The sequence below is a fragment of the Struthio camelus genome, chromosome 1 (assembly GCF_040807025.1).
Source record: "Struthio camelus isolate bStrCam1 chromosome 1, bStrCam1.hap1, whole genome shotgun sequence".
In the NCBI taxonomy this organism is placed as follows: domain Eukaryota; kingdom Metazoa; phylum Chordata; class Aves; order Struthioniformes; family Struthionidae; genus Struthio; species Struthio camelus.
This window is the reverse complement of record NC_090942.1, coordinates 206,903,022-206,915,669: the sequence shown is the minus strand read 5'-3', so window position 1 is coordinate 206,915,669 and position 12,648 is coordinate 206,903,022. Positions and strand designations below refer to the sequence as shown.

Sequence of the window (12,648 nt, the reverse complement as noted above, 5' to 3'; positions counted from 1 at the left end):
TTTTCTCTTATTCCAGAGAAGGCTGCTGAGAAATTTTTCATTATTCTCATTTGCTCCTTTTTGTGGATCCCTTTCTTCTGTCTTTTTGTTCTGAGTGCCTTGTCAATGGAGAGAAAGCTATATAGATTAGGCTATAAAACCAGCAAATTATGCACAACTCACATAGCCCACATTCCCAGTGGCTAACTTTGAATGGTCATAAATAGAGGACTGATTAAAGTGATGGAGAGATCCTGATGCATAATGACAGGTTTCTGGAAAGTTTAGCAAGCATGGAGTAGGCCCTCCCTTTTCCAACATAGTCTGCAGTCCAACTTTGGTTTAGACTCTCACTCTTCCCAAATCCTCCTGGCAGAAGAAACTTTTCTTCTTCTTGCTATTGACAAAAAACATTTTGTGCACTTCAGTTGGCAATCACTAGTCCTCAAAATACATTTGCAATGGCACTCTGGATATGGGGTCTGGGGAGCTATACCACATTTTATTGTATCTGTGCTTTGCGTGTGCAGTTTTATATTTGCTTCTGGATATAATGGAAGTTTTTGATATTCAGCAGAAGTCTCTGTATGGCTTTAGGTCCCCACTGTCTTAGTGCCTACATATCATTCTTTGTATCTAGCTACGGGATGAGGTCAAAGAACTTTTGGCAACAGATCTTGCCACAGAGTACTGTGGCATCAGAGAAACTTTTCAAAGGATGACTTGGACATTGCAATTTGATGACTAGCAAGGCTCAAGTTTTTCATCTTAAGGGGAATGCCATAATGTCTTCTGTATGCTGAGGCCTTTTCCTGAATTAGGCTGCTTATTAGGGCTGAGTTTTTTAGGATAATTGATTCGGAATCTTTTATATCCAAGTTTTTACTATTTTGTAAGGCAGCTTTATTTTGGAGGACTCTTCTTTGAGGGAGTTAATGATAGTAATACAATATTTAATTACATCAGTGCATTTTCATTCATAGAACTGCACTCAGAAGCACTGGAAACATTTGGGGGTTTTAAGGAACCTCCTTCATCTATACATACAAACACTCAAATATAAAAATAAATTTATTTTATCAAACACCAGCATAGGATTTCACTGCTAACTCAGAAGGAGAAAATGGGCTTGGAGGCACAAAGTTCTTATTGAAATACAGAGATCAGTAATAAAGGCAAATAAAATTATTTTATCATGTCTGTTACCCCTTTGCTCCTATGTGAATGCACCCTTCTGTCTCGCACTTTTTCCAATCAGTATTTAAGATTGCATCCCCGTGCACCAATTACGTTAGTTGCATAGGCTATAGCTTCCACTGGCTATAAATGAGAACTCCCCACTGATTAATAATCTCTTTGAAAACTGTTTCAAACTAGTGCAGTTGGGATGACTGATTTTGCAGGTGCCCTTACTCAGCTAGTTGACCCTAGTCTCTTAACATCTGTGCTGACATATCATACTTATGAGGATCCCATGAGTTAACACGTTCATGGAACCCATGGGGACATGACAGTGAATGATCAGAGAGAAAATCTCACTATGATGTGCAGTCACAAAAGGAAAATGAGAATACTGCTATATTCAGGCCATACTTTTCATGAGATGGGAAAGGAGCTCAGGAAAACTGGATTTATGTTAAACTTAGCTGTAACTAATGGGAGTTATCTCCACAGTCTTAGCCATCTAGAAATAATTTAATCTAAGCTAATTATGTTGGATTTTTTTCTATCATTGCATGAGAGTTCTTTTAGGGTAGATTACTGATTTTTGGATGGCTAAAATCAGAAGGAATAAGTATAAATCTTTTTTTTTTTTTTTTTTTTACAAATCCAAATTCTTCTCCTTGAGTCAGTCTCCCAACAAGGTATTTTGTTTTGATTTACCTGAAGGAAAAGATTTTAAGGTAGCAAAACTTTAAACCTTCTTGCGGAGAGTTTGGACATAATATAGAAAATTACAGAAAATTGTATTTTCTCTCAGTAAACTCCATTTCCTTTGGAAGTTCTCACCTTCCCTAATTATAGGAAAATATATATGAAATGAGATGTGAGGGATTTACTGATTTACTGATATTAAATATATGTATTGTGAATAGAAATAATAATTTCTTTAGGTTTAATCCATGGAATTTTCAGAAAGACAGCTGGGATATCAATTTATAAGCAGCTTTCATTAGTCATATTTTTTCTTAAAATACTGAGTTGAAGGTCTAAACCTACAAACAGCTGTGCATGACTTTATTTACAGATATTAATGCTTTCAGTTTCATAAAAGTCTTGATTCTCATTTCACTGTATATTAAGTGTAGTTTGAAGCAGTTTAGATAAAGGTATCCCCTCTTCTGTTAATTTTCTGATCAAATTGGGCTTTTATATTTAATTAATAAGGATATAATTTTAATAAAATATAACCTCAGAATTGCTAGTGCTTTTTTCCCCTATTATACTTAAATGCAATCTATGTATTTTATATAATATATATATATATTTATACACATTATTATTATTTTTAATGTTAACTTGAAAAAATGCAGATGTCTAAAATTCAGTATTTTGGTGTTTGTTGTGTTCCAGTTTGTGGAAGGACAGAAATGTTGTAACACTTTCTTCTTTTCTCCTTTTCTTCGATCCTAGCTTACCTTTTCTGAAGCCATAAGAAACAAAGCCAGATTATCCATCACGGGGAGCGTAGGAGAAAACGGCCGTGTATTGACTCCCGACTGCCCAAAGGCCATGCATACTGGAACTGCAATTAGACAAAGTTCAGGATTGGCTGTAATTGCATCGGACCTACCATAAAAACCAAAAAAAAAATTGAGTGCCTTAATTAAACTGTGTTGGTGACTGATGGAAACACAGCACAGACTGTAACGACATGGGAGTGTCATTGATGAACTAATAATTTGGCTGAGAAAGGGAAGTACGTCTAAATGCGCCAGACATCATCAGCAACAATGTGTGCATGAGCTCAGCTCGGAAACCCAAACTCAGATTTTATATCAGGAAAATTCATAATTTAGTTTTGTTGGGGGGAGGGCTGGGAAGGGTATATTAACAGCAACAAATTTCACTTGAGTGGACTTAAAACTAATAAGACTTGCCAATTTAGCGCATTAAACTGTGAAGAACATGCTCAGAAAGGACAACATTTTGGTCTTTGTCGTGACAAAGACAGAAAAATAGCTATAGAAGTCAATGAACATGCTAACCTGTGTCTCCAGAACATCAATATATAAAATGGAAGAATATTCAGCTGTTCAGCTGTAGAAATGAGTCACTAAACTGTGATAAGAAAATAATAAATATGTAAATCCTGTGAAAAAAATAAAGAAATTATTTACATTTTCTTTGAAAAAGAGGAATATTGAAACATGCTTGCTTTTTAACTGATGTAAATTCGGTAGAGGACAACACAATTCTTTTTTCTAACCATCTTAGGGAACAATTCATTGCAATAATTGATATAAAATGCCATCACTGTAATAAAATTCAGAGACTTTTTTTTTTATAAAAGTTGTTGGTCATCCTCTTGTTTGCTGTTACCTTCATTCTGTTCCATCATTCCGTGTTCCAGAGATTTGCATCTGTCTAACTACAAGAAACAAAATGAAAAATGTTTAGAGTACATCATCAGTCTGCAGTGTAGAATCAAAAGAGACTACGGGTCACTCATGTTATAGATATTATTTATAATCTTGTTCTGTGTAAGAAACTGTGGTTTTTGTACCCACCAAAAAGAATAAAACAAGAAACGTTCTTATAATATTGACAGAGCTTGAGTTGTTTTCTAATCACTAGGGATGTCACCTGGAAAATGGAATAAGGTGGTTAATTTCTTGCTACAAAACGTAGGGCCTTATCTGACACTGCCTGAGTTCCTGCACATTTCTGAAGTGCTTTGAAGTCCTTAGAGAGAAGGGATTCTAATCCTTCAGGGTACTGTTATTATTATTCACTATGAATGTTATTAATAATCACTAAAGCTCTTCTCTAGTAGGTTAGGAAAGCATTCAGTGATAGGGTTTATTCGCTGAGTAGTTAGAGAGATGTGATAGTAGGGAACCAGGAAAGTAACAGTGATAGGCTTTTTAACTGATTTGATAGCTGTAGTATTCTTGGAACCCAGACAATCTAGGTTTTCATGATGCAGCCTTTCGGGGAATCTCCAAGAAAAGTCTAGCAGGCACCACTTCAACAAGAGCTAAATGGCTACAAGACCAGTTATGGCTATAAGTGGAAAGCTGCAGCAGTTCTCTTCTGATGCGATGGCCATTCCTCCCTACCACACTGGACACTAGACTTGTCTCCAAATCAAAACCATTGCCACCAGTGTAACAGCTCCTCCATCTTAGAGCCTGGACTATTCCAGTCAGATTGTACCTGAATTAATCATAGTTACTGATGACCTCATGATTTTGCCAGGCTTACACTAGGTCGTTTTAATACGGCTTACATTTCTTCTAAGCCTCTGTGGCTCGTGCTACTCATGACTCCACCCTCACAAATAGGAGGATCAGAGCAGAACCTAATGTTGCCTAACAGTGACCAACACTCAACATCTGCAGCTCAGGGAAAGAAAAAAAAAGACCACTACCAAGGTGAGATTCATCTTTTGTAATACAGTCATCTACATAGTAGATGTCTGCAACTGAGGTATCAACAATATAATATTAATGTCTTACCTCAAAAACTCTAGACAACCTTTATAGCTGGCAAAGAGAAATAGTCTATGTGAGGGACTGAATGAGCTCATCAGCTCATTTAAACATTTAAACATTAAAACCTCAAATAGCTGAATGATATTAAAAAAGAGCCTATATCTTTCCACTGACTATAAAATGGAATAAGGCTGACTGGTTCTTATATAGACCTTGATGGTGCAGGCGAAAGTCAGAATAAAATGAGACTTACCCGTAAGGCATAAGTAATGACTATGAAGTGTGCGGGGGTCTTAGAGAAAAAGACACCATCACAGTGCAGTGAACGGCTATGACTAAACTTACATTATATCTTTGTTTCACTAGCATGCTTAGCTCATTCATGAGTTATTATGAATTGTTTGTGTTTCTGTGGCCAGAATGGTGATTTGTTTGTTTTTTCTCCTGTTTGAATAAGGCTATGAGCTTCCTGTCAAGCTTCTTTTTACATCTGAATTAAGAAAACAACTTTTTATTTTGTGTTAAGGTTTGTCTTGTTTTCATAAGATAACAGATTAGGTGAACAAAGCAAGTCGCTGTGGGAGACTGAATGTGAAGGATGCTGTCTACGTTGTTCTATTCTATATTTGTTTTACCAAGAGCTCAGCCTCAGCCTTTCTTAGCTAAGAACGGGAATCAGTTCCAGTGATGTCCTAAGATATTCCACTGTGTTCCAGTGTTACTCCCCCTACCTCTTCCTCCGTTGCTTTAATGTATTACATTTATTTTATATCCATAAATAGCACATCACTGCAATTTGGAAAGGGATCAGTCAACCGATTTTCTTTTTTTACTCTTTGCCAGCTGGGTTAACTGATATCCCTTTTAATGATAATCCCTCTGAATACCTGAAGAAACCAGTACTGTCTTACCAGCTGGGAGAACAAGGCAAAAGGAAATATTTTTATTTCACCTATTACCACTTACTAGTCCAGTAACACCTTGCATGTACTTTATGTTTCCATTTAAAATACTGCTATATTTGACCTCCTTTGTCATACACCAGCCATATTTCTCAAGCTCCAAGAATGTCACTTCATGGATCCCATTCTTAAGTGTCTAAGCCAGAGTTTCCACAAAGTAACAAAACATATAAGCCTTTGAGATATCTTGCCCGGTGTCAGTAACTATTGATGATACTCACTGAGAGGATTCACTGCTGAGTGGCATGAACAACTGAGTCATTGAGCAGCATGACCATTGACTGGCATAACTCACTGAGGGGGTACATAATTGAGTAGTCAGCCAGCCGCAACAGAGTGGCATTTCATCATGTTCTCTCCACTTCCAAGCCTTTTACTTGGGAAGGAAAAGTTTTACGCAAAGAAAACTTGGTCAGATGAGGTGGAGAGGAGACTGTGACTTTGCTAAACGCCTTTCAGAAAATATCACAGGTATAAAATAAAAGAAATAAAACTACAGGGGAAAATGCTACAATTAAGGCTTAGAGACAGGAGAGAATTGACTAGAAATCAGGTGGCTGAGAAAATAATTTCCAGGTATCAGTCTGTCTCTCTTCACAGCAGCTTACTCTGTTAACATGTCTAATTCTAAGGGGGTAACATTTGCGTGACTGCGAAGGCTGCCCTGACCTTTTTGCATATTGATCTCAGCTGCCCCTTAGACATCTTTTCTTTCGCTTTTTCCCCTTTTTCTCCAACACACATTTCTTGCTCCTCTCTATATCTCCCCCCTAGTCCTTTTGAGGATCAGTGCCATAAGTCACCTTTCTCTCTTGTGTAGGCAAAAAATATGAGCCAGCAGAACAAGGACAGGTTCGGGAATTTCATGGTCTCCAGTCCACGGTATGAGGGAATGAATCTCAATCACCGGATCAGGGTTGCTCCGAAGTGTTGAGAAGCAATGGTACAGCTCCTGGTGGCTGTGGGGTCCCTCAGCTGCTGTGCTGCATACTGCCTTCCTGGCACAATGGTTTCAATGCTCCTCCATCCTCCAACCTGCCCTTTCCTCAGCCACCTCCTTCTAGCAGCTTCATGGCAACCACTGGCTCAAAGTGACAAAAAATGAGCAAAGGAGGCTACCGAATAAAGGAGACTATAAGATGGAGGCATGTGCTCAAATATCATGCTCATTTTTCCAAGATTTTGCCCACAAAAAGAAGGCCGAAGTCGCATTTTCCCTCACACAGACATGTATGTGTCCCTGGGGATGCCCTAGGGTGTACTGCCTGGCCTCCAGCTACAGGTCCAGAAAACCAAGGGTATGCTATCACACCTTGATTTATATCTGCCAGTCCCATACAGTTATCTCAGTCACTGCAGAACATGAGAAATAGCACCTATGTGTGAGCAAATGAATTGAGTCCAACAGAAAGAGGGATTCTGCTCAACAAAATGTAGATATATGCAGCTCATATCTGCTGCATAAACATTTTAGGTTACTGATGATGTCTTTGAGTATCCCATCTGACCTCCTCCTGCAAGTCCAAAAAGGCATGAGGCTCCTGCAGATCCTGGGTCAGATTTAAGACCCCCATGCAGATGTTTCTAACGGCCTAAGGCATCTCAAATGGTACCGAGTAACTACGTGAGAGCAACTGTACTGTGACCTATAGCCTGTTCAACTGAATTGTCTTCTAGCCTCCATTGACTAGATGTCTGTGGACTATGAAAGGACTTAGACACGTAATTTTCCTGTAGACATCTACATTTGCTATCTTAATCTTGAACGGAATACCACATGCATTTATCTTCCTCTGGAATAATTTCAGTTTTGATGTAACCAAGTGCAACTATTGACATTAACACTTAACCGTATTGCAGTTGGCTCCAAATTACATGTCCTCTGAGCTGCTGTGATCCCAGCTACGGGACAAGCTTGCTTTGACTTTCACCTTTATACTAGCTGTTTTGCATTCTACATGCTCATCCCTCCCATCCTAGGGGTGTAGGTGTCGGACACCTACCAAATTCAAAATCACAACAGACTTGCTTACTTTTCTGCAGCTCTCTGGTGTGACATGTGTCCATGCAACCACTTGTTATTGCTAATTTTCACTTAGAGACTATCCTGGGAGCTGAAGCTACATATTCTAGGTTGAGTTTGCCTCAATGCAGTTAAGAACAGAGGCTGGGGAAAGGAGTACAACTTTTATACAGCCAATTATAATCATTGTGTGCACTCAAGAAGAGGAGTGGTTGGGGAATGAAGAAAGAATATTCTCTAATTTGGTATGGAAAATCCAGTGTTTTTCTGCCTTCTCAATCTGCAAGCAAACCTTCACACGAGGCTAGACAATAACAGTAGGAATGAGGTCCTAAAGATCTTATCTGGGAGAACGTACCTACAAGACTAATTCCAAAAGCGAAAAAAGAATGGCAGCCTGAAAGGAGCTGCAGATACTTGTGATAGCCATGGACTAGCTAACACTTGTTACAAAAACTCCCAGCCACGTGTAATTGGCATGCAAGAGCCTGCCAAGCATGAGCTGAAAATGTCTTAAGGGTAAGAAGTCATCAGCAGAACTATAAATAGAAACTTAGGGTCACTTCCTTTTCTAAGTGAGATGAGTGTCACAGATTCCAAGTACCCTATTGATTTAATAATCATTGCATTGAATGTAAGGCCAGGAAAGTTGAACCTGGTAAATAAGAATCACAGACTAATTTAGATTGGAAAGGACCTTTGGAGGTCATCTGATTCAAACCTCCATTTAAAGCATGTACAATTTTGAAGTTAGATCCAATTTCAAAGTTAGATGAGGTTTTCAGGGCCATGTCTTGTCAAGTGCTGAATATCTCTAAGGTAGAGATACTCTATTGCATAAGCTCTCCGGGTAATCTATTCTAGGTTTTGAACACTCTCAATATGAACATGTTTTTCCAGCTTCAAAATTTTTCTAATAAATATTTTTAGCTCTGCACTGTGAGAGTGGGTTCAAATGTAGCAAACATATATTCCAAATTGCTTACCTAGATATGGATGTGTAATATTATTTGTGTAACTGAGCTCAGAATCTGAATCGACCTGTTAGATTAGAGCTAAGGTACATTGTTATCATGCTTCAGAGGACTGTGCCCAGCTGTCAGCCTCCTTTTATGTCTAAAAAGAGAATTCAAGCTCCATCATTTCTCATAAGCACCAAATATTAAACAGTTATAAAGACCATACCCTGAATATCTTTTTAAAGTGATTTATCTCTAATGAGTTTAAAGACCTCTGACAAGACTAAACTGTTAAAGTGGACTTTAAAGTGCTTTAAAGATGAATTGTCTATTTTTCTAAGACTGTGAAAAAAATACATGACTTTTTTGCTTATTGTAAATTTTATCTATACCTGTAACGATTCAAGTACAAACACCCTGATTCCACCTGTTCTTATACCTTACAGTAATTGCTTCAGTCTGTGCAAATTGAGTGTAAAATGCAACCACTGATGTGGATGGGAGGTTCTGATCTGGTGAGATTTTTACACCTACTTTGATCTAAATGTTTTGATTCTTGTCACTGGAACTATTTCATGGGTTAAACCCAAGATGGTAATAAATATACTGAAAGTACCTGGAAGTTAGATCATTTATATGGAGACTAGGTATAAGAGTTCAGTTTATTTCTTAAATATATAGGAAATATTTAAAACTGACTCTAATGCAAAGTATCCAAAAAATATTTTATGAAACGTTGAATTACATTATTCCCAAAGAAAATGTGTAAAAAAGTTTCATTTAAGAATAAGCAATTAATACTCTGAATAATGCTAATAATGCATCTACTGTTTCTATAGAAACTACAGAATACAAGGGAGCTGTCTTGCAGCTGTAATAACCATTAGGAGGGAGGCTTTTTTTCTGTTACAGAGGTTAAGTTATACTGATAACTGTGTCAAACTAAGTTAGGTTTGATATTTTCCAAGTGTACATTCAGTTGCTGAAGGCTTTGAAATGGCAAGCATGATGCAATCAGCTCTGGAATTTTTCAAGACTTTCTAAACAGAAGAGAAGGTTTCTTTCTTAAATGTGTGGGCACAACTTTTAGCCAGTCTCTTCTTACTCTACGTCAAACAGAATCAGACTCAGGAAAATAATATTATTTGGAGTGAAGGGTATATTTAGAGTCACTGCTTTTAGATAGGTTTCTTAGGGCTCAGAAGACCGGAGCTGATATTCAAATGCTGCTGCTTCCTTCTCCTACTGTTTTATTTGGCCCTAGGGAACAGAATGACGCAAAGCCTGAAACAAAGCTATAAGACGTCTGACATGTTAGCAGGTAGAACTGGTACAATTTGTTCCATCATGTTCACCTACTTTCCCTTCCATTCAGACTTGATCACCTGATTATCACAATCCCTGTTAGGAACTGAGAATCAGGAGACACTGTGACATTAAGTTAAACTAGGAAAAATAGTAGATGAGCATCAACCTTTCCCTTCTATTTTTGGCAAATTCTGTTGCATGTTTCCACAGATAAATCATGAGTCCTGGCCCAAAGAGAAAACGGGCATTTTCTCTTGGCATAGTTATCACCATTTCTTCTTCTGAAGTCACAGAAGTTCTTCCAGCACTGTATGAGGTAGTCCAGCTTTAGCAATTTGTGGTCCACACGAAAAAAGGTTGCTTAAGATTTAACATACATACATGCTTTGATTGTAAGCCAGCATGGTGAAATGAAAGTCCACCCAACCTGAATAAATTACCTCCTCCTCTTGCGAGTCTCAATAACAGTCACACAATTCATGTGCAAGTCCCTTTGTGTGGTTTCATCTCACCAAATGTAGATCAGCAAGTCACAGGAGCATAAAGCCCTTTTTCTTGTGGCTTTGCTCTAGCTCCCCTTTTCAGCTCCATCCTTTCTCCTTCCATTCTCCTCTTAGGCTACCTTTAGCCTTTTCCCTGTCTATGGCACTTAAGAGTAGAGGCCTGCCCTGTACAACATTAGTAGGCTGTAGCTAGAGAGATGGAAAGGCGCTGAAAGAAAATAAAAATTGAAGGGAGCAGTTTGTGTATCAAAGAAGAGGTTTATTCCAGGGGGAGAGGTCCTATATCCCTGAAGAATGAAGAAAATGGGAGGAGTAGTCCCATTTAGTCCCATACTAGTCCACTAGTCCCATACTAGTCCCATACTAGTCCCATACTAGTCCACTAGTAGTAGTAGATATTCAAAACCCGTCTGGATGTGATCCTGGGAAATATGCTCTCGGTGACCCTGCTTGAGCAGGGAGGTGGGACGAGATGATCTCCAGAGGTCCCTTCCAACCTAAACGATTCTGTGATTCTGTGATTCTGTGTGAAAAAGTCTTTACTGGTCTCTCCTAGGCTCACTTTCCTACGCCAAACTCTCCTGTTATCCCTCACACCCTTTCAGGTCTCTTTTCTTATTTCAAGCCACTATGGTCCTTTGCATATTCCTGTCAGAACTCCTCCCACCAAAGCCCAGCCGTCCCATCTAACCCAAATTTCATTCCCTCCTCTGAATTGCTCAAAAACTCAGTTTTCCTTCCTAGTCTTCCACTTTTGCTCACGTACTTGGACCCCCAAAGTCTTCTCCCATGCAGCAGAATTTCTTCCACTGTTGCTGCAGCTTGGATATTTTCTCTGTGCTAAGAAGTCTTAATTCACTTCTATTGGAGATTGTTAACTTTTCACCACATAGTCTGTTCTTCCTAGGCAATATAATATCTTCAGTTGTCCATGACAGGTAACCTCAGACTAACTTCTAAGCCTCAGACTTCTTGTTTCCAGGACTCTTTCCAGCTGAATCACATCCTTCATGCCACATTCTTCATGAATTCTCATGCTCAAAAAGGCGTTTCAGCTCAGGCCTAAGGAGTAAGGACATGTAAAGTACAATAATTGCTTATACGTATTGCAGACAATATTCCTAAATTTGACATTTACTTTATTGGCAGGAGTATGATGGTGTTGATTCATGTTCTTGCTATTTACTACAACTTCTAAATCATTTCTTGCAGCAATGCTGCAAAGCCACTCACACCTCATTCTGCATTTGTGTAGCAGATTACTCCTATTTAAGTATATATTTTTATATTTGTTCCTGTTAAATTATATTCCATTTTTCTAGGCTATTTATCTAATGTGTTAAGATTGTTCTAAATTCTAGTCTCATCCTTTGAAATGCTTGAAAACTTCCCAGCTTAAGGAAAATTCGCAAAACAAGTTCAGTAAGCATTACTTCATACATTCATTAATGAAAATGTGATAGTTTCACATTCAGGTCAGGTCTCTGGGGAACCATATTTGTTGCATCTTTCCAGTTTGACGGTGCATGATTAATTATTATTGACTTTCCAAATGATTATGCACCCATCTAGTAGTAGTTTAATCCAGTGGATAATTCCTTACTTTGATTTTGGAAAGCCTGTATCATACTGTTGTAAACCTTGTTGTAAAGTCATAAAATTAAAAGTTATGATATCTATTGTTCTCTCCTGTACTCACTGTATCTCTTACCCTAGCATAGAAGGAAACTTAACTAGTTCAAAACTACTTACTCTTGATAAATCCTTGTTCTCTATTGTTCATCTCCCTTTTCTTTCTGGAAAGAATACATAGTGCTCTCTAAATAATTTCAGTTTTAGATTTACAGGAAAGGAAGTCAGTCTGAGTGCTGTATAAGTTTACAGCATTTGTCCCTTTCTCAGATCTTTTACAAAATAGTTCTTTCACAATTTTCCATTCTCAAAGACAACTGCTAATAGTTCTCAGATTTCTTAAGCAGTTGTCTCTCACCTACCAGAAACAATTTTATGAAGATGAGAAAAATTGAAAATATAACGCTTGCCTAGGTAAGTGCTATGCTCTTTTTCCTCTTTTGGAACTAGAATTCTTAACCTTTCATCAGCTTCTTAAGGTGAAACCAGAGGCAAAAAAGAATAACCACCTTCAGCCTTGCTGGAGACTCAGGTGCCAACTTTTTCACTCCTTGAACAGTAGACTCGCTCTTTCTTATATCTTCTTTTTACTACTTATGTACTTGTTACACGTCACTTGAGAGT

General features: G+C 38.1%; 1 protein-coding gene across 6 annotated transcripts in view; it reads left to right on the top strand.

Annotated features, from left to right (window-relative positions):
- GRIA4 (glutamate ionotropic receptor AMPA type subunit 4) overlaps window positions 1-3,742 on the top strand; it is a 236,462-nt gene extending 232,720 nt beyond the window's left edge. For 2 of the 6 annotated variants that reach the window (XM_009678442.2, XM_009678443.2), the window contains exon 16: window positions 2,614-3,742. In XM_009678442.2, coding sequence (XP_009676737.1) covers window positions 2,614-2,778 — 165 coding nt within the window. In that variant the 3' untranslated portion in view covers window positions 2,779-3,742. The remainder of the gene's footprint in view (window positions 1-2,613) is intronic. The other 4 variants (XM_009678447.2, XM_009678446.2, XM_009678448.2 and 1 more) reach the window with 3 other exon arrangements.
- Window positions 3,743-12,648: the final 8,906 nt, after the last annotated feature.